At 33.2% G+C, this 22,529-nt stretch overlaps 1 protein-coding gene across 1 annotated transcript in view; it reads left to right on the forward strand.

Annotated features, from left to right (window-relative positions):
• Positions 1-22,529, forward strand: part of ergic53 (lectin, mannose binding protein ergic53) — a 64,696-nt gene that overhangs the window by 28,130 nt on the left and 14,037 nt on the right. The window contains exons 7-11 of the mRNA XM_035374023.2: positions 2,759-2,882; positions 10,954-11,012; positions 15,462-15,550; positions 16,831-16,894; positions 20,391-20,541. Coding sequence (XP_035229914.2) covers positions 2,759-2,882; positions 10,954-11,012; positions 15,462-15,550; positions 16,831-16,894; positions 20,391-20,541 — 487 coding nt within the window. The remainder of the gene's footprint in view (positions 1-2,758; positions 2,883-10,953; positions 11,013-15,461; positions 15,551-16,830; positions 16,895-20,390; positions 20,542-22,529) is intronic.

The following is a 22,529-nucleotide window of genomic DNA, read 5'->3' on the forward strand; positions in this document are numbered from 1 at the left end:
CTGTTGCTGGAGAAGGTAAGGAATCATTCTTGCTCCTACTTTTATGAATGATGGTGAAGCTGCTGATCTAAGCGAATTTGATAGAGCGCAGATAGTAATGACCCGAAAACTCGGAACGAGTATCTCTGAAACTGTACAACTGGTAGGTTGTTCATGATCTGAAATTGTTAGTATTTATGCAAAGTGACTAAATGATGGTGTAACCAGCAGTAGATGCCAAGGTGTTGTATGTCCACGTGTCATCAAGGAAAACGACATAGGAGACTCTGTTACTTGGTACAACAAAATCGGTGCCAGACAATGGCTCAGCTGACATTCCAAGTACAAGTGTTTCTGAACACATAGTTCAGTGAACACTGTTGGATATGGGACTGTACAGCAGATGTCCCAGTCGTGTGCCTCTGTTTACCAAGCGTTATTGTTAACTACACCTACAGTGGGCTGGAGAACATCAAGACTGGACCATGGATAAGTGGAGGACAGTTACCTGGTTGGATGAATCATGATTTCTCATTTATCACATCAAAGGTCATGTTAGGATATGCTGTGTTTCAAGCGAGCAGTTGCTCACTGCTGTACAGCAAGTCTTATTCAGGTTGGTGGTGGCGGTGATATTCTCTTGGGTGGCTCTGGGACCCATGAAAGCTGCGGACTATCTGAACATAATTACAGATCCAGTTGCACCCTTACATGGTATGGGTCTTTCCAACTGGAAATGTAATCTTCGAGCAGGACAGTGTTCCATGTCATAAGGCTCAAACTGTGTTGGAGGGGTTCGAGGAGCAGATGAATATCAATTAATGTCCTGTCTACCTACCTTATCAGATCTTAACCTAATACAGTATATTTGGTATGTCATAGAGTAGCAGCTCTATGATAGCTACATAGCTCAAACACCACTATGTAGCTCTACATAGCTCAAACATCACTATGTAGAAATATCTTGACTTTACGAAACTGCTGCTTAGACATTTGGTACAACATGTCTCCAGTCATCTACCAAGAACTTGTGACATCCATGCCAAATTGAGTTGCAGCCGTTTTTCAGGCCATAGCTTACACAACATGTTATTGAATAAGTAGTCTAATTTTGGCTCTTCAGTGTATAGCAATATTTGCATTATATTCCCAAAACTTTTAATATGTTAAGTAATAATTGTATGAGGAGAAATGTTTTCCCTTTAACTAATATGGCTATGGAAAATTTTTTCTTCATTAATGAAAATTTTGAGTTTCATAAATTTTGACAAAGATAATGCATGACAATAATTTCATATTCTGAAGACTTAGCTTATTTGGTTTATTGCTTCATTTAGTATCATGGATTTATAACCAACCATTCAGGAGATATTTAGTCTTCAGATTGCTTAAAATATCCAGTACATAGCTATATTCTGTAGTAAATTTATAAATGGTATTTTTTATTATAATGAAATTTTAGCAATACCTCTGTCTAAGTAATGTATTTAATTGATTAAATTTTCAAGACCACAGGTTAGTGCAGGCACGAGAACCATTTCAAGTGTGAAATGCTGGTATATTAATAGTTGGTATAACTGCCAGAATTTTGAATGCAAGTGTGCAAATGTGCATGTGTTGTATCGTACAGGTGTCGGATGAACTTCCATGCCTGTTGTACTTGGTTGGTTAATAAAGAGACAGTGACACTGGACTTGTCATCATTGATGTCCTGTAAGTGGTCAAGTAAAGAAAGATCAGGCGATTTAGCTAGCGAAGGCAACATGTCGACTGTCTGTAGAGCATGTTGGGTAACAGCGGAATGAAGGTGAGCGTTCTGTTATTGGAAAACACCCCCTTCAAAGCTGTTCATGAATGGCAGCAAAATAGATTGAATCGCCAGACTGACATATAAATTTGCAGTTGAGGTACGTGGGATTAACCATGAGAGTTCTGCTTTCATACGAAATTGCTGTCCAACTGTAGGTCCAGTATGTCTAGGCTGTAGACAGTATGCCTCCTCCTAAGCAACACAAGGCAATCATTGGTACCAAGGCAGAACTGGCTTTCATCAAGAATTAGCAGGTCTCCACTCTGTCCTCCACTGAGCTGTAGCTTGATGCCACTGACTTCGCAAACGGCAGTTGTGTGGAATCAGTAGAATGCACATTACTGGGTATGTGGCCTTGCAGCTGTCCTGCCACAACTTTTTGCAATATTGCAGAAAGATTATCCACTTTCTCATAGTGCAGTTACGTGACCTCCTTCAAGCTCATTGAGCTCTTGATAATGGTGTCTCCATCCTCTTAAAGGCATTCTTGACTAACATCAGATCTCAAAGCTAAATAATGCTCACAAATTTTTTGTGCGTATTTAAAGCAAACCTGATTTGCATATTCATAGTGGCACTCTTAGTACCACACCAATGTGCCTAGTGCAAAATTTGAATAGACGTCATCTTTCAGATGTATAAACATGCCCATCAACTTTCATTTATCTAGCACAACTCCTTGGTATTGGGATATTTTTTCCTGACATACATGCATGTTTCTGTTCAGTTTATTTAGTATTCAAACAGTGTAATTATTCTATGTAACATGATAGTTAAACTCCTTCTCATTCTACAAATTCATTTATAAAAATACCAAATTAAAAGACCATAACCAAATTTTAGAGCAAATATTTAGCAGTAAAACAGGGGGGTTAGTGAATATATTTTCTGTAGAATGTAATATTCATCTTGAAAAATTTATTATTATGTAATGTTTATTGTACATTTATGTATTTTACCTTAAATTAGATTCTTTTCCACAATGGAAATTCTAATAATGATGATGACTTTGAATTGTGCTTGCGAGCAGAAAATATTTACCTACCACAATATGGTTACTTTGGTCTCTCAGCTGCAACTGGTGGTTTAGCTGGTGCGTATTTTTAATTAAGTCTCAATAAATATTTATTTTATGTTGATGATCTTGAATAACTGTTTTTCATGTTAATTCACTCACTTTAGGTTTTATTTTGCTCCAAATAGAAGAAAAATATGCCAATGGGAAATTTAAAACCAGGCAAAAGAGCAACCTATTTTTGGCATAGATTTTTAATAAAACTATCAGACTTGTGTTATCTACTTCAAGAGGGGGGGAAAAATCGAACAACAAGATGGCTGTGTACAGCAAGCAATGGGCAAAGCAAATCAAGCACAAACATAACATCATCTTTTTGAGGAAAATAGTAATGAAATGTGGAAAACTAAGATTTTAGAATTCTGGAAATGCTAAAGATTATATTGGAATTAACTGCTGCTAGTGCTTTCAGAACTGTAATATCTTAGATTTTCATATTTCAGGACTATTTTCCTTGATCGATGGTATTATGTTTTTGCTTGTTATGTTCCACCCATTGCTTTTGGTAAAAAACAGTCATCTCTTCTGAAGAGGAGGGACTTGAAACACTTGATCTGATCACATATGAAATTGATACCAAACAAAGGTTGCTCTTTTTTGCGTAGTTTTAAATTTGTTTTATCCTATTTTAAGTTGTAATGTTTATTATTTGAAAAAATCAATATGTCTGTAGTTTGAATTTAAAATTATCTTAGATATTTTTAATCTGACTTTTTGTAGTTGATGATTAATTTGCATGTTCTGACTTTTAATTACATTAGTTAGTGACATGTTTAATGCATCTGAACATGTGTTTTCAAATTGCTGTGTTTCAGCATATTGGAGAATCTCTTATTTTTAAAGACATAAGAGATGTGCCATATAATTTTTAAAAGTTCCAATAGATTTTGCTTTTTAGAGCTGCAATGTACAAAAGTATGTTGTATACACTCTTTTGCAAAAAAATTGAAGCACCATGAAGGAAGTGGTTGTTTTTGATGAAATTGAATATGTGTGTAGCTCATACACAGATAATAAAATTATTAAAAAATCAAGGTCATAGTACCTATTCACAGCTTACAATCACCCATTGAGTGTTCAAATTAGTAGTTGGTCAAACCATTCCTGGCAGCAATGCGTGCTTGAATTCATCAAGGCAAGGAATGGTAGAGGTTCCTAATGTCATCCTGCGACACATTCTGCAGGGCATTCATCAGTTGTCGCTCCAGATCTTTGATATTTTGTGGTGCCCGAATCTGGCGGCCTACTATGTCCCAGACATGCTTGATTAGTGAAAGGTCGGGTGACTTTGCTGGCCAAAGAAGAGTGAGTGAGTGCACCGCTATGATGGCTTCTGACCACAAACATGAACAAAACGGAATTATATACCATCACGGCGGGAAAGACTCCAAAGAAGGTTGAATATTGCATACTAATAAACAGTTTTTACAGTTTGATAACTGCAGCCACTAAACTTTATTCTGGTTAGCTGCTTTAAGTTCTGAACATTTGAAACATAATATTATTCATAGTTGTTTTTGCTTAGGCAATGTCTTGAGATGTTCTGTATTTTACCAAGGGCTACTCTGTTTATGAGTGTGTTAGACGTCCACATTGCCCAAGCACAGTCCGTTGGTTTCTTCAAGTGCCAGGTTCTTTTATGTACACAATGGAAGTAATAATGGTCCATGTCGCATTCTTCTCCGCATTCACTGAAATGAGTATCCGTAAGTCTGAATCTGTTCAGGTATACTGGGAATGGTCCATGACCTGTCAAGAACTATGTTAGGCTAGCACGGTGGGTCTTTATTTCCATGTTAACTTTAGGCTGTAAGCAAAATGTCCTTCCTCCTAACCTCTGTCTATGTCCATCTACTTTGCCAATTTTGTAGCAGACTTGTCAAAGTTGTTCACTTAATATGAGACCAAGGAAGTTTAGTTGGTCTTTCTAATATATCCGTGCAGTTGGCTACCTGCTTGGCCAGTAGGTTAGCGGCTTCATTGCCTTGAATCCCTGTGTGAGCAGGAACTCATTTTAAAGTGGGTCTCTGCGAAATAGCATTGTCAGAAGCTGTTTCTGAATTCGGTATACCAAAGGACTCTGGCTGTTTTGGCTTCAGATAGCCGCCAGACTAGATGCCGAATCACTGAGTTGAATGAGAGAATATTTCCTGTTGACATGTGTTCGCATATCTAATTGCAGCACTGATAGCTAGAAGCTCTGCTTAGTATACTGAGTTGTTCAAGCCTAGTTTCCTTTTCCACTCGAATGTTACAACTCCATTTTCCAGTCTACAGAAGGCGCTGCCTGTGCCATTCTCAATTTTGGAGCCATTTGTGAAAAGGTTATTACTGTTGCTCTGAATTGGTTGGTCATTTATGCTGATAACGTTGGAGAGATTAAAAGCTGCTCCTCGTATTCTGAGTGGTGATAACTGTGACCTCAGAGTGTTGAAGTTTGACCCAGCCTGGTAACCCTTACTTGAAATAGTTGCGTCCTTTTCTACTACCAAATCTAGGGAAGGAATTCCTGCCAGTTATTGTAGGGCTGGTGTTGATGTGGTACAGTAGGCCCTGCATACTTGAAGTAGCTGCTGTCTCTGAATAGAAAGCAGGGATCTTCTCATATGAGAGGTAGTTCACCACTCCAGATTGCTGCTTCGTAAGTTATTACTCTTTCTGTAATGGTTCTATGCCAAATTTTTAGTAGCTTAGATGAGATACCCCATTTATGTGAAGTCGTGCGTGCGTTTCATGTTGTTGCTTAAGATGCTAATTCGAGTCTTAAGGTTCCTGACATGTGGCATCCAGGAAAGTCTATTGTTGAGTAATAGCCCAAGATATTTCAATTGGGGGAAGCATTTTACCGGTATCCCATAGAGTTTAATGCTTGGGTTGCATCTAAGCTGCCTGCTACATCCTATGAGTAAAGTTTTAGTTTTCTCTGCCGAAATCTGAAGCTTATCCCAGCTTCACGCAACCCTACAGTGCGACCACGTTCAAAGTCGTTTAATTCGTCTGTAAAGTCTTTGATATCGTCGTATTGCCATCTTTAGTTGCTTCTTTACGGAATTACAATGGCAGCAACAAAAAAAGATAAATTTTCCACCTCTGTTACTGGTTTTATACTTTGCGAATTGTGCACTAGAAAATGTGCGCTATGATCGCAATTCCTGTTCATTTGCCTTGAAACTTTGATCATTTGCATGTTCAATCAAGATGCTTTTGCATACCAAATTTCGTCACGATTGCAAAAGTCCTTCTTGGTGCTTCAATTTTTTTGCAAAAGAGTGTGTTTTCCATAGAGCCGTTGATGTATAACGAACCAAGCTGTTCCAAAGTATCAAAGTCTCTAACAATACTTGTATACTTATAGGGGAAAATATTTTCTATGCATTATTTTAGTCTATATAGTGACAAAGAATAATCTAGGTTGTAACAAAGCAAAAACAAGTAATTTATTGAGGCAATGAAATTGATTGAGGAAACAAACACACTTCTGGGACCTTCTAGATACGGTGTGAATATACCAGTACTAACAAGAGCAAATTTTTTTGCTTAACCCTTTGGGTACACATTTATTTAAAAAATATTTTGCTCTTGGAGCATATTTCATTTTGTGGGCTTACTCGCCCACAAGGTTCACTTCTGAAATTATTTGTTCTATTGCAACAGATACACATTACTCTGAAGTAAACCAGAATGAACTAGCTAAATCTCGTCTCAATTTCACTGACTTATCAGAACATCATGTACGTCTTTGCCCAAACAAATGCATGACATACTGATAATATCAAATGTAGCCAAAGGGTTAATAACTGACTGTTATCATTCAAAATCTAAATGATTGTTACAAGATACTGGTTATTCAGTTAAATGTATCATAATTAGTAAATGTTTGGAAACTTTCGTTAATGGTTTATAGTTTTATTTAGAAAATAATTTTTAGTTTTATAGTATATTTAGAAAAGGAACCTCTCTGAAAGATTTTTATATATTTTGTTCGCCTTTTTTTTTTTTTTTTTTTTTTTTTTTTTTTTTTTTTTTTTAATATATATTAGCAGATTACTTTTTTGCCACATTGGGAGAGGGAGAAATCTCCAGATATTTTGTATATCTTCCATAGTGGGTGTAGCTTAATATATCATTATAATTTAAATCTGAACCCACTAAAATATTAAGGACTTCTGTTTAATTAGTGTGAATAGAAATATATTTTTGAGCACCAGATGATAGTTGAAGTATTTATTTTGGGGCTGAACCACCTCCTGACAAAGTTTCATTCAGACAGAAATAAATCAGCTAAATCTGTTTTTAATTTCTGATTTTTCTTTGACATGTCTTAAAATTTTTTTAGTTTGAATTTTCTAACAGCAAACTGTCACTCTTGGCCAAAAGTGTTGACAGATCTACTTAATTTTTTAATTTATTGCAAATTGCCTATGGTTATAATTTACTTTAATTATTTAATACCAATTTAAACAGCAATTGTGCTAAATTTTAATTTTAAGGGTCTTTTTTATACACATTTTTAATTTTTTTTAATTTACACATACGTATATATGCTTAAGATAAAAAATATGCAACTTTCAATTATGCTTTAAATTAGCAATAGCTCTTTAATTCCTCCTTTTGGTTTGGGCAGTTCCCTCTCTCTATTCTAAACATAATAACTTTTTTGAAACTGCGTCATATCTGAAAACTAATTTTGCATTACACCATCTTAACCTTCTGCATTATGTATAGTTCTTAACCAATCAGATTAATGAAACATTTTATTATAAATACTGTGTTGCAATCCAACTATACTCTTTTTTTCTGCGTATACTTGCTAGCTGAAGGATGTCTCTTAGGTTGGCTGCTAAAAAATTAAAATGACTAAATGTTAAAAATGTAAAGTGTCTTCATCAAAATTATGGAGTGCAGATTGCCCCCATTGTTCTATGCCATTTAATAGATTAATCAACAAGTAATAAATATATATTTGGAGTAGCAAGTGATTTTGTGATTCTTTAAAAGTTTCTGGTATCTTGTACTGCATAATTGATATTTTCAATGATATTGATATTTCAGTTATCTTGTAACCTCAGACTGTTAACTGCAAATTGATGTCTTTTCTAGTAAAGAACTCTCATATCAAATTACTGCAATGAACTAAAATATTTCATCACATGCATATACAGAAGGTGTTCACACATTTTTGTAATTATTTCAATTTTCTCCGTGAATTTAGATATTAATTTTAAAATACAAACATGACTGGCATCAAATTGGAATAAGGTTTAGTTATCGTCTGCAGCATTAGGTCCCAATCACATTATGTTTCGACTACTCGGGACTTAATGTCGAAAGGGACATTTCTCAGAACCCGCATAATTCCTGGAAACCCGTGTAACTAAGTTACCATTTTCACTTACTACAAAGACTTGAATGCCAAGCACTAATCGATTATAGCTCAGATTGGGATCACATGATGCTTCAGAAGCAGAACTTTCGTCTGGTTGGTTGTCTCTACCTGGGACAGATGTCCAGCCAAGACATTTTCAGTGAGTTTTGAAAAAATCCCTCGTAGCCGCAACATCATTTCTGTAGCTAGGCAGGCCTCTTTTTTTCTAGGAATGCTCCAGTTTAAACCAGTACTACCAGAATCTCGTTTTTCAGAAAAGTCCTGTCTAGCAAGGACTGTAGCCAAGTGTGATAGCCTCTTTAGAAACAATCTTTCCCTTAAAATGTTACTGAAAAATAAACAATGAATCAAAGGCTATATTTTTATGGTCTCCAAAAAGAAATACTCATATTCAGTTATTAAAAAAGATCTGAAAAGCATGGTTTTAATATTTTTACATGTAAAATAAGTGACATAATTAATATAAAAGGAAAGAAATATCAAAGTTTACATCTGACTGGGAAAAAATGCATACCCAACAAAGATATGTACAGCTCTTATTAAATCTAAAGTCGTATCTCATGTTTTAAAGGAAAATCCAGTCCTCCAAAGAGCTATTGCAAAATTTTTAAGTACCTCTGTAGGAACTGTTAACAAAATTATAAAATGTACTTTAAAGCTAATCAAAACAAAGATCTTCACCTAACACCGAAACATGTTTCTCAGCGTAAGACGATGTGCGGATTGGTGTATGAAAATTATTTGGCAGGTGAAAAATGGAAATACATGCAATAGAAAAAAAGATTGGTTTACTATTGAAAAACAAGAGAAAAATACTTTATATATTGGTTCAGAGAAAACAAGGAAAGTGTCCCTAAAGATTTTATGGTTATTATTGGATTCTCTCATAACGGAAATCTTGAAGATAAGGAAAGGAGGAAAAAATGTCAAAATTAAATTCAGATTACTGTCAGAAAATGATTTAACTTTTATTTTTAAAGACTAAATTCCATCTTTTTAACGCAACAATCTTCACTGTGTGAACTTCCATCATGATAAGGCTCCAAGTCATACCTCTAAATCTACTGCTTCATTTGAAAAAAATGAAAAATGAAACCAGAATTAAAGCTCTATTCCCTTTAAATACATTCCACCCAATTTTCCTGATGTGTCTCTTATGGATTACTGTGCATCTGGATTTTTAAAACAAGCTCTTTATAAACGGCATCCCAAAACATTGGATGGATTCCGGAAAATTGTGAAGGAGGAGTAGAATAAAATCAACCTTGATGTTTTAAGAAAATGTCTTTTATCTTTGAAATCAAGATGTAATATGACAGATCAACAAAAGAGCTATCAGATTGAACATATTAGAAAATAAAATTCTAAGGTTTGTTTATGTATAAATCTTTACAAAATGTGTGAATCAAAATCATAATTTAAACTAATGGTAACCTTTTAATTTCACCCTCTCTATTCTAAAATAACATCTCTGAAATGTGTCATTTCTAGATCATTCGATTTTGCATGGCCTGCACGGCACTGATGACGTAATAATTGGAAACGCAAACTTTTTAACTCAAACCAAAACTTTTCTCTTCGTGTACTTCCATATTGCATAACTACAAACTTCGGCTTTGCTCTCTACCCTGCTAGGATGCAGTTTCCCCATCCTTGTTTCCTATCACTAATATAAAAAATGTAAATGTTTTTTAATATGCACAACTAGAGTGCCAAGTAAATTGTGGCCGCAAACATCAACTGGAAAATAAAAATGGAATTAAAACTGACTCAACTGCCAAGTTTCTTAGATATTACCAAGTCAGCATATTATTAGCATACTATGCAGTTAGATTTCATCCTCTCCAATAGGCCATCTACATGCTTCATCATCAGTATTTTTCTATGTTTCTACAACAGATTTCTATTTTTCGGTATTCCTACATCAGTACTTCTAAATTTTGTGTTTATTACACACATATATGTATGTAAACCATAAAATATCTATCTTTAAAATAATAAATTAATAATAGCCCTTTAACTCCCATTTTTATTCTAAATAACAGAGCTATAATTTTTCTATCTTAACTCCCTGCAATTCTGATTTGCACTTATTGTTGAAGTCTGAACATAACATCTGGACATTAAACTGTCATGTAGTCTGGTATAAAAGGTTAATTGGGTCCCAACTCTCTGTATTCAAACTTTGTTTCGCTTGGTCGCCTTGCCACTAGTTTTACTTTTCTAATTTCATCCATTGTTTAAGATGCAAGTTGTACAAAATTGGGGGGGGGGCATTAATGCACTCACAGTGATAATGGGCATCATCAAGGATTAAATTATGTGTGGAATTTATCGTTATGCGTGTTCTTAGAGTGTTCTTGGAGTGTTCTCTTGCTAACTACGCAGTTATAATGCCAAGAACCACCACAAATCCATTGCATTTTACTTTCTGCCAAGCCATCTTATTACAATAATAGCAGAGTATTATTGCATGTATTTGTAAATTCTATGTACTTATGGAAGCTAATTTTCTTATATTTGTTTAACCATGTAGAAAGTTCATCGGTAATTTTTTTATTCCCAAAAAATGTCCAATACTTGTATGTAATTCAACATTTTGCTTATATATTTCAAGTAGCTTTCAATGCTTAGTTTTATACTTGGAAAGTACTAAAGAAAAATATTGCTTCAAATGGTACAATTTCAATTTTTTTTTAACAGATGATCATGATGCGCTTAAATTCCTTGCTTATAGTTTATATCCACCTGGAACTCAACCTGTAAGTAGGAGTTTTTTTAATATGTGATTTTGTATTGAATGTTTTTTTTTTTGAATTATTTGAATTAAAAATTTATAATTTTTGTGTTTTTTATTAAAATATGTTGCCTTGAAAGAAAAAAAAAATTAAACTGGAGTGAATTCCTGTAGGAGGACTTGAATAAATTTTTCTCTCATCTTGTATTTAATGTTAATTATATACTTTTTGCATTAACCCTTTGCAGCACAATGTTCCCATTCTGGGCACACCTAAAAATTTCCTTCTGTATGCACATAAAAATTGAATGAAAAAGGATTTATAGGTTACTCTGAACCTTTTCTCTTTATAGTAGATGGCAGCTCAACACAAACTAATCTATATATTTTAGCCATGCTTGTTTTTTAAGAACCTCATTTTTTTCAAAGAAATCTTCCAGTTTTTTGGGGTATAAAAGGAATTGCATGAAAAGAACTTTCTATTTTTTTTTGGGGGGGGCTGTATGCTAATCTCCTTATTCTATATTAGTTTTAAATTTTTACCTTGAAATCTTGCTTAAAATCGAATGACGAACATCAAGTATTCCCAGAGCGGGCTCACTGAGAGACTATAGTTTATGTATCTCCGCATCGATCAGTTCATTGACGACAGAAAGGTGGGTCCACATCTGTGTTTCATTCCTGTTTTTCTCTTTTGGGGGGGGCGGTTGGTTATCAACTAATAAATTGTTGAGGTGATTTTTTTGAAGGTCAAGGGTAATTTTATCAGTTAGTTGTTTGGTATTTCACTAGAGAAGTTCTCTTTTTCTCTTTTGCTATCGTTCAAAGAAATTTAACACTACATTTAATAGTTTTGATTTGTAGATGTTTATTTAATTTTATTTTATAGTTTATAATTTATAATTGTAGATATAATATTAGTTTATTTTTTCCAGATTTTTATTTATTTTCCAAACGGGTCGGAGAGGGCTGACCATTTCTGAAGCACTAAAAGTGCTACACGAATTGCTTTCAAATAGTGAATTTGATACGAATCCCGGTACATGTGCAAAACATGCAAAATTGGGCTGTGCTTTTTCAAAGGTGGTGTCACTTTCTTCGAAAAGTACCACCATGAAAAAAATAGTCGAAATTGTAACAGGGTTCGTAGCACTCCTTATAAGTCCTTATATTTGAAAATAAAATATAAAGGCCCTTATAGGTGCTTACTTTTTCTTTAAAGCCCCCCCCTCTTTTTTTTTTTTTTTTTTTTTTTTTAGTGTTTATTTTTTGCTTTTAGTGCTTTTTTTTAATGAACGCACTATTTTCCCCGTAGCAAAGCTAAATAAACAACTTTTCTTCCTAATATGGAATGTCAGATGCTGAATCATACTCCCGGAAATAGCTTTTCCCCCTTTCTCTGCATTAACATAACCTTTGGTGTGCACAAAGAGTACAGACAGGTGTCCATCGTTCTATTGGTCAAAGAATTGCGAAAGCAGTAGAAAATTCCAGTACATTCGGCATTCTTTTCCTCGCACCCAAATACTACACATGTTTGAATTTCTATCAAGATCTTAATAATTTGCATTCTCGTTCCGCTTGCTCAGTTCATATTTGTGTTTATTATGATCGTTATGCTTATATTATGAGTATATGTATGAATGTTTATAATAACATAGTTGCAATAACTGCTGAAGTATAGTAAACTTCCAGAAATGGTTGCATTTTGACACAGATTAACTTTCTAAGGAATAATATTCGGAATGGCTTAAATAAAGGGAAAGTAATCGAATAGTCAAAATAATTTCATTTTTATGGCCAATATTTTATACAGTACGAAGATTGGGAGGTTCTCCCCTTTCTCCTCAAAATCTCGAATATTGAAACTGTTACAGTTCGCTGCTATACAGTACGAAGATTGGGAGGTTCTCCCCTTTTTCCGCAAAATCTCGAATATTGAAACTGATACAGTTGACTGCAAAACAAGCAATGGACTTTTTTTTTTTTTGTTGTTGTTGTCGTCACTTTCCAATCTGGATTGAATAGGACAAAGTTCTGCGGTTTACCAACACAAGCGAAGAATGATTCTATTCCGGAAATTTAACGCTGTCTGTTGAAAATTAGAATGAAAAACACCCCAGTTATTTAGTTCTTTATTCTCCTAATATCGGCGGCCGAGCGGTAAAGTCGCTGAACACTGGTAGTTCGGTCCGAGGTTCGAATTCCGCGAACGGGCTGGCTGCATGGGCGTTTCCGTGGTTTTCCCCATGTGTAACATTTATACGAGCCAGTTTTCCTTAGAAAGTCCTCCACGAAGGCATCCCTCCCCTTAGGCAGATAGCCCTATACACACACACATTCCGAATACTGGCAGCTGTTGATTCCGATTGTGTAATATCACGTAGGAAAGAATTACGGCGCACGTATTGCGCAATAATGTTTGGGATATTTTGCAGAGATAATTAATTTTGATGTTTTGTCCGAGATTTGTTTATGAACACTTAAAAAAGTTTTACTGCACTTGCTAAGCAGAATATTTTTCAGTTCCATTGGTTTTTTTTATATGATGCACATATTGAAATGTCAAAAGCATTTATTTAGCGGAAAAATTTAAAGAGCGGCTACAGTCTATCCCCCCCTCCTCTTTTTCAAGTTACGCTCGATTGTCCGAATATTTGCCAATTTCCAAGTATGTGGGTTAGTTAAGCTTTTACTGTTAAAGAATGACTGCATGAAGCAAATTTCTGTCTTTCAAATTCAGAAATGTTCCTCTTTTTTACTTAAATTACTTTGCTTGCAATATCTGTTAAGAGAAAACTGATATACAATGAAAATTTAGAAAATGTTCAGAATTTAGATTTAAATTAGTTAAATATCAATATGAGTGGGAAAATAAATTGTGTTTATTATTAAGTTCCAAGCGAATAGAAAAAAATATGTCTTATTATTATTTATTCCCTCTATTTTGAACTGAAATTTCATCATTAAATCTTGTAATATAGTTTAGTTCTGCATAGTTTTTTTTTTCCTCTCATTGTAAACTAGTTCTGTAAATTGAACTGTTGTTTAAAAATTAAAAAGAAAGTGATTATTTTCCATGGTTGAGGTAATGCTTATTCTCTCTTAATAAATACTGCATTTCTCATATTTTAAATTACGAGTCTAATTTTTAAGGTTATGCAGTTGTGTATAATGTAATTAGACAGGTGCTTATTTTTTTTCGTAAAATGTGCTTGAAAAGTGCTTATAGGTGCTTATTTTTTTAACTAAAATGTGGCTATGAACCCTGTGTAAATGTGAAATGTATATATCATATACACAAGTTACTTTTTTCCCATTCATATGCATGTAATCATCATATAACCAAAAAGAGATTTTTTAGGGGGGTGTAGAGTAGCAGATCTTCCCGTAGCACACCCTAGGTAATGCTAAATCTGATACGGTATTCAGAATCATAAGCAAAATCTCTTACTCTTTTACACGCTTCCCAGCAATGCTTGTTTCAGCACTCTTTTTGAAGCTCTTTTCAATCAGTGTGCCCAGAGCGGGCACACTCACAGAATTAAAACGATAAGTGCCATCTTCACAATATTTTACCTGTGTACTTCTCTAGGCCTAGTTAGACTGCCTACCTTTTTTTTTTTTTTTTTTTTTTTTTTTTATCGAAATTCCAACTTTAAAAGGTAGCATGCCGAAAAAGGTTAAGGAAATCACAACTCTCGTTTGAAAGATTTGTTTGTGTCAAAACACCCTGAAAATTGGGTTGTTCATTAACTTATAGTGCAGATGTAAAACAAATTTAACAGTGATAGCATGTATTTCTAAGATCCTTGTTAATTAGTATTTGTCTGAGGCATTTTAACTTTATCCATTAAATATTACTCAAAATTTATAAAACATTCTTAAAAGAGTAACATGATATTTTGTTATATATAGTTTCTTTTGTAATTGCATGTTTATCCATATTTGACATTTTGTTGATAAAGAATAAGTGTATGAATGAGTATGTGTTTGAGCACTATATGTATGTTTTTGATATGAATACTATGGATTCGAATTTGTTACTTGAAACTGTAATGCAAATTTATGAATCCATTACACATGCTTTAGTTATATGTACTGAATAAAACACAAGCTTCTCAAAGTAGATTAAGGCATATGTATAACATTTCCTTCACAGTTCAGATAGATGTGAAAATCAGCATTTGAAGCAGTTTTACCTTAAATTCTTATGCTTTTACCTATATTCTCTGGTCAGATCTAATATTGTTCCCCTTTGTACTTAATTATAATGTACAAAAAATACATATGCAACCAGGAACATTAAAATTATTTATTAAAATTAAATTTTTGACACAGAAAATTATTTATGCAGCCTTTAACATAAGGGGACTTTCAGTTTGGTGTAGTATAGGGAATTTGTGATACTAGTGCATATAGATTTATTTTATATATATGATTTTAAGTTGATGCTAAAGTTTGGCTTTTTCAGGTTTCACAAGTCATTGCAGATGCAGAAAAAGAAAAGTTTTCAAAAGAATATGAAGAGTATAAAGATAAATTAGAAAAGCAAAAAGAAGAGTAAGTATTTTAGTTTGCTTGTATCGTTTAGTCTCTGAATTGTTCAGCTTGATTAAATAATTAGTGAACATTTTCCTGACATTAAGATATGAATTATTTTCGTAATTAACATTCTTCAGTATTTGAAATTATGTGCATTAACATTTTAATAAACATAATTTAAGGTTTTTAGTGTTATAAAAGTGTGATATAAAAGACTATAGATAAGTGGTTCTCCACCTTTTTTGACCCATGCATCCCTTTCACCATTGCTACATGACCATTCCTCCTCTCTGCTTTCCAAAGCATGAAAAAAACATATATACATTTATTTAAACTTTGATTGCTTTAAAGAGTATTTTATAAATTAAATAAGAAAAAAGCATAGAAAATGTGACAAATACCAAAACTTGAATAAAAATAGATCTTTATGTTCATAATCTAAAACTAAATATTTAACTGGTAAATAAAAGGCTGACCTCATTTCCATCTTGAAACTATGAAATTTCCCTCTAAGGAAAATTTTTCCTTGGGTGAAAGGCCCTGTTAAAGATGCTTTCTATTTAATATGCTAAATACCTTTTCAAGTGAAACTTTTAAAAGTAAGTTAACCATCATTTAAAAAAAAGAAAAAATTGATAATGTCCAGTGAACTGTAAGTTAAAAGGTTTCATTAATACTTAATGAATTTTATTGTAACTTCAAAGAAACAGTTATATGAAATTTTCATATGTAGCCTTTCTCTAAAAGCAGTATCTCCTCTTCCAATAGTTATTTACATTAGTTATTACATCGCACTAGATGTAGAAGGGCTATTCTGCTGGATTTTAAAAACTATATTTTTATTTAATTCACTTTATGTATCATTCTGGGAAATGTGACGTGTTCGAAAATAAACATTATTAACAACATTTTAACTAATCTCTTATGCATATAACTATAAATAGAATTGCTGTGCATTTTAATATAATGTTTACAGCCTTTTGGGTCAGTTCATTTAAACATTACTTCACTTTTTAAAGCAGTATTCATGAAATCTTTGATGAAATTCATATTCAAATTTATTTTTATTTAATGGAAATGCTTGTTTTTACATTCATGAATTTAACTGTCATTTTTGTGTCTGAAAATATATGTATGAAAAACATATATAGAAAATATATTCAGTATATATATGTGTAGCCTTTCATTTAACATCTGATTTGCATATATCATGCGACTTTTGCAAAATTATGCTTTCCTTTCATAAAATTATGAACTGATAAAAATTGTTAAACTAATTAGGAAGAGATTTTATATAGATACCGTAAAGAACATCCAGATGAGGCCAAAAGGAAAGAAATGGAATTTAATCCAGATGAAGTGGTATGTATTTATACATTTCTTTGGTAATAAATATATAAAAGGGGGGTACAAAGGTGGTTTACTTGTTAAGAAATATGCATAACGGATTGTAATTTAAAATAATTTAATAGTGAGGCATTGTTTGCCTAAGTAAATTCTATTTATACATTGATAGCGTCATTATGGCATTACATTACATAACAAGGAGATCTGTATAGAGTTTAAACGAGTTTCATCATTAGTTCCTTATGCTTTTTCAAATTTTCTTAAATATGTTTTTGAATTAGGTTATGTATTATGAATTTTTAATGATGATTTTATCAGTTATACCTCTGTGTATCTTTCCATTCAAGTTTTTATTTTAGTTTATTCCTAACAAAAAAGTAAAAATAAATTAAAACATGAATCAGACTGCTACATTATAATATGCTATTATATTATTAACAGTAGATTAATAGTACAAGAATTCAAAATGGCAGTTGAATGTAATATACATTGCTTCTGACATTTCAAAAAAATAGTTGCACAGGATGCAAACTGCATAATCTATATAATACAAAAAATATGAATAAAATTTCCAAAACCCGAGTCACATCTTTGGTGGACAAAAACATTCAAAGGGAAAAGGTGAGGGTGTTGAGGCGAAGGTATCAAATTGAGATTTGGAATGAGTTTGAGAGAAATAGATTGCACATCATTTACAGAAAAGAAGTGTTTTATAAGTGTAGTAATTCATAAAGCCAAGATTAATTCTTAGTGTAATTTTGGGGAAACTATTTCTCCCAAGTCTCCTTTAGGGTTTTTCTACAACTAAATATATATCAGAATGCTTATTAAAATTTTATAAAAGAAGATGCAACTTTTTCAATTCAAGTTAGAATTTATTTAATACAAGTTACTTAAGCTCGTAGGGTAAACATTACAGCATTTCTAAATCGAAGTTACGGGAGCGTTTTACCGTGTGCCTCACAACATCCAAGTCCAGAGCGAGTGTAATCTGGCGATGCCCTTCTGCTTTCTCCTCTCCTCGAGGTGCATCATCACCTGCTCGCCTATGTCTTTATCCGTGGTGTGCCTTTCAAGAAATGTAGTCCTGTGAGATCGCTACATCTCCATTTGGCACTTACTACAACTTGGCAAAAGGAAAAAGCGTCTCTCCTTTGCAACTTTATTAAATAAAGAAACAAAATGATTCATTTACAGTAAATGTCCAAGAAACAGTGGAATTACATTATTTTGTCCACTTTCCACAAAATATGTTGGCAGATACTGCAGAACATGCTTCGATAAGTGAAAAAGCCGAGTCTGTTGTTAGAACTCAAAATGATCTCTACTGATCTAATGATAAAAGAACACAGGATATCGATGGAATTACTTTAGAATTTTTTGAAAAACTTTACCTAGCAAATAGTAAACTTTTCATACATATCATGAACGCTTGCCTTAAGTTTACCTATTTTCCTGAGTCATGGAAAGTCGCTAATTTAGTGCTGTTTCCCAAAAAAGGGGGGAATTGGATCCTAGTACCTACCAACCGATAAAACTTCTTTATACATTGTGCAAAGTGTTAGATAAATTACTAGCACAAATTCGCATACTTTCTCTTGAATAATAAACTGTTACATCAATACCAATTTGGATGTATACTGATTAAAGGAACAGTGATTGCACTGAACAATCTAATAACCATCATAAAAAATTATACTCAAAATTGACATACTTGTGTAATTTCTGTAGATGTCCATCTTTAATAATCTTTGGTGGCCGGATATACTCGCCAGACTCCAAGATCTTAATTCTTCAGCAAATCTCTACAATTTGCTGATGAATTATATCCATAATAAAAAAGTCATTTACAAAAGAGTTAGTGTCGATGTTTTGTACCTCAATGATCTAATTTAAATCCAGTTTTGTAGAACATTGTGGCTAATACTGCATTAAAGTTAGACTTAAGATATGATGTCAAATCAAGTATATATTAATGATTTCATCGTCATTGTCGGCGGCAGAAACTGTAGACTTAGAAAGAAAACAATAGAGAATATAGAAAATCAGAATGATAAAGATCAACTTAGTTTTAATAGTGCTAAGACAGAAATGATAATGTTTTTTTAAGGTTCAAAACTAGAAAAAACTCTCCAAGAATATGATGGAAGAATGTCTCTATTTGAAATAATGATACTTTAAAATATCTAAAGTTCGTTCTTGATTAAAAAGCTTATCACCACTACATAAAACTAGAGGTAATACTGTATTCTATATATTATCATGTGACATGTATTAATGCGATAAATATTAACTTACATAATTAAACACACTAAGACATTACCAGTGTTAATTAACATAATAGAGTACAGTAAGATCTCTATATGGTATATTTCAAGGGCATACAGGTACAACAGGGAATGAAGTTGCTGATACAGCCTCTAAGCAAACCACATTAAAAGATGTCATTCATCTCTCTCTTCCTCTTTCAAAACGTACAATCGGGAATAAAATTTCTAAACAAGTTTTAATGAAATGGCAAAGTAGATGGGACTAGGCAAATACAAGAAGATTAACTCGTGAATACTTCTTTGAGTATTGTAAAAAATTAAAAACAAATTTTCTCTTAGTACAATTAGCAAGAAATCATGGAAAGTTTCCATCTTGTGGGTGTGGAACACCAATGCATCTAGCAGCTGCTAAACATTATATATGGCAATGTCTATTACTTTCAGTTATTAGAGCAAAGCAATTATCAGGATTTGCAACAAATATTTTGGTGAAAGATTTATTCTACAATAGAAAGTGTGTGTTTGCGCTTTAAATTATGTAATATACTTTGGAAATGAAGGCACAGTGGTTATAAATAATTAGTTATATTACATGAGGGAAATAGCAAGTATTTAATGGCAAGTAAAGATTATAGCATGTTCTGGCTACATTTGTAAAGAGCAAGAGAATAGGAGAAAATTGTTTCTATTATTTTATTACTTAATATATTTAACAAAGGACCAGTGGATCTCGTTGACGACGGTAATCAAATTTCCAGCTGAGCGCTGTTGATCAATGTTTATGCTCTCAGCCTTATGGCTGAATGAATGTCTGATCAGTTATCTCAGCAATTTTGGCACAGGATTTAAAATTTTCTCCCCACACTCTTCATCACTGAATGGGGCAAGAGCTCAAAATTTAGATCTTCTTGTAAGCTTGTTAAAATAATGTCAGAAGTTGCAACTTGATCAGCATACTCCTATAGAAATCAAGAGAAAAATCCTATGTAATTCTGCTTAAATGTATAAAATTAGTCCCCACCCCGGTGTACTTTTTTTATTTGGTGTGCTTTAATGAGAAAGATTGATTAAATAATAACAGCATCTCAATTTCTAAAGGACTGCCTCATAAATAATTAGATGAAGAATATTTTTTTTAAAAAATGGTTATTTTTCCAACTAGGCTGTTGAATTATGCATTGCTTTAGTACAGATGTTTATTCTGTAAATTGTTTAAAATAATAAACTTGTATCTATTGCAGTATGAAAGCCATCAACAGCGGGAGCTGCAACAAATTTTCCAAGGGCAAAGTTCAATATTTGAAATTCTAAAGGCTCTGCATCGAAAAATAGATGAGGTGATTGGAAGACAAGAAAGAGCCCTGTCCATGCTTTCTGCTGTGCAGACTGGAGGTTTGTATAATTTATTGCTCAATATTGTAAAGGAGAAAAAAAAAATGTAATTAAATTTTAAAGTATTATATACTTGGGGTTATTTCAGAATACAAGTATAATTCTTTTCATGAATGAACTCATAAGCTGATCTACTTATATCCTGAAACAATTCTTCCCATTGAAATATCAAGATGCATTCCAACCCATCAAATACCTAAATTTTTTGTTATATGTTTTTAAATATGAAAATAAATGCGGCTAATCTTTAGAATATGGTAACAGGTAGTTTGGTGACATTTTGGTAAGGCGATGAAGGTTACTAGCTAGGACTTTAGCAATAATCTGAGAAGTACACAGATTATTTTGTCTCGGAGAAATGAGAGATCGTGAGACATTTTCCGGAAAATTCCAATGGGGATTTTAGCTAATAAGCACTTAGAAACAATTTCGCTGCTAAAGTGCAGAATCACCTACTTATTTGTTTGGTGCTTTTTACAAGAGTAAGAAGAATTGAATTTTTGTCAAATTTCTTTGACTTTTTAAGTGAAAATAAGTCGATGTGTACATGAATTAGTTGTCAAGAGTGCGCGCAATGCCATTTTTGTGCAATTCTGGGATGTTTTTTTTTAAGTGAAAATAGGTCGACGTGTATATGCAATTCTTAAAAACGCGGCAAGCAGTGGGCGATTCTACTCTTTCTCCTAATTTCACACCTAATCTTCATCATGATTAAGCACTTTTGTTCCACAAAACTTCTAGCATAAGCGTAATTCAGCTAGCAGATTGTTAAAAAAAATGTTGAGTAAAAAAAAAAAATGCCTTTACTTCATGAAAACAAAATGGCGTCCAAAAAAGAAAACTAGCAGGTTGCTGTAGCAGGCTTGGTCGCCAAAGTTTTGCCAAAAAATCGCCAAGCTACCGTAATGTAAAGATTAACCATAAATGCACTTGTGTTGCATAGAAAACTTATAAAACTTTACAAAACTTGGTACAAATATACAGAAGAAAATGTAAAGAAATAAACTGGTTTTACAGTATTTTACTTGCATGTATTGTACTTTCATTATTCTTTACTGGTTTTTGATATTTTTGCTCGGCCATTTCCTCACTGTGTACTAAAGTGTGTTTCAATGGAAACTTATCTAAGGAAATTTGTTTCATCCTTCTTTTAAGAATGTTTCTGAAATGTGTTTAACAAGTTTTATTAAACAGTGCATTGAGGGGGGGGGGTTCCCAGTGAATTTAATAGTCCTAACTTTTCCAGAGTGTCCTTAATTTGAGATTGAGAGATAGGCATCTCTTCTCTACCTCCTTCTCTTTATTGATTTCCTCCAAAGCATTTTTATGCTGCTTGATTCATTCAACTCCTTTGTTATAAGTTCCTCCAAATGATCCTCAACAAGTTTGTCTCTCTCATCCGAGTCCAGACCCATATATTTTCCGAGGGACACAGCACTTCTTCTGTGGGTTAGGTTTGGAATACTTCAAATTCTGTTTCAGACATTTCCCCGTGTGTAGCATGTAGACGAGCCAGTTCTCTTAGGAAGTCCTCCACAAAGGCATCCCTTCCCCTTAGGCAAATAACCCTAGTGTGCTTTGCCGTATTTTCAATACACACCACCACCGTTTCAAACAGCTTCTTCCATGCTGATTTAATGATCTTTAAAACATTCTGCATTGTCATATTGTAGTATTCCCAAGAACTATCAATATTATGATGGTCCTTCTAGAACTTACAAATGAAAATGTTGTGCTTTCGATCACATCAAAGTATTGGCAAAACCTTTGTTTGAAGAAGAGTTACAGTAGAATGTAGAGAATCTTGATGAATTTTTCAAGTTTCAATGGATGTGCAAGAGCATATTTGAGTGAGAAAAGGTTGTGGATGTAAGTTATTTTCCTCCAAATACTTCTTAACAGCAGAGCCAAAGATCATGTTGATCTATTTTACAAAAAACTATCTGATGAATTGCAGGTTTGCCCTCCACGTGGAGTTTTGTAATTTT

This window comes from Stegodyphus dumicola, chromosome 12 (genome assembly GCF_044657685.1).
Source record: "Stegodyphus dumicola isolate Sdum_Otavi_A_Nest chromosome 12, ASM4465768v1".
Lineage (NCBI taxonomy): Eukaryota > Metazoa > Arthropoda > Arachnida > Araneae > Eresidae > Stegodyphus > Stegodyphus dumicola.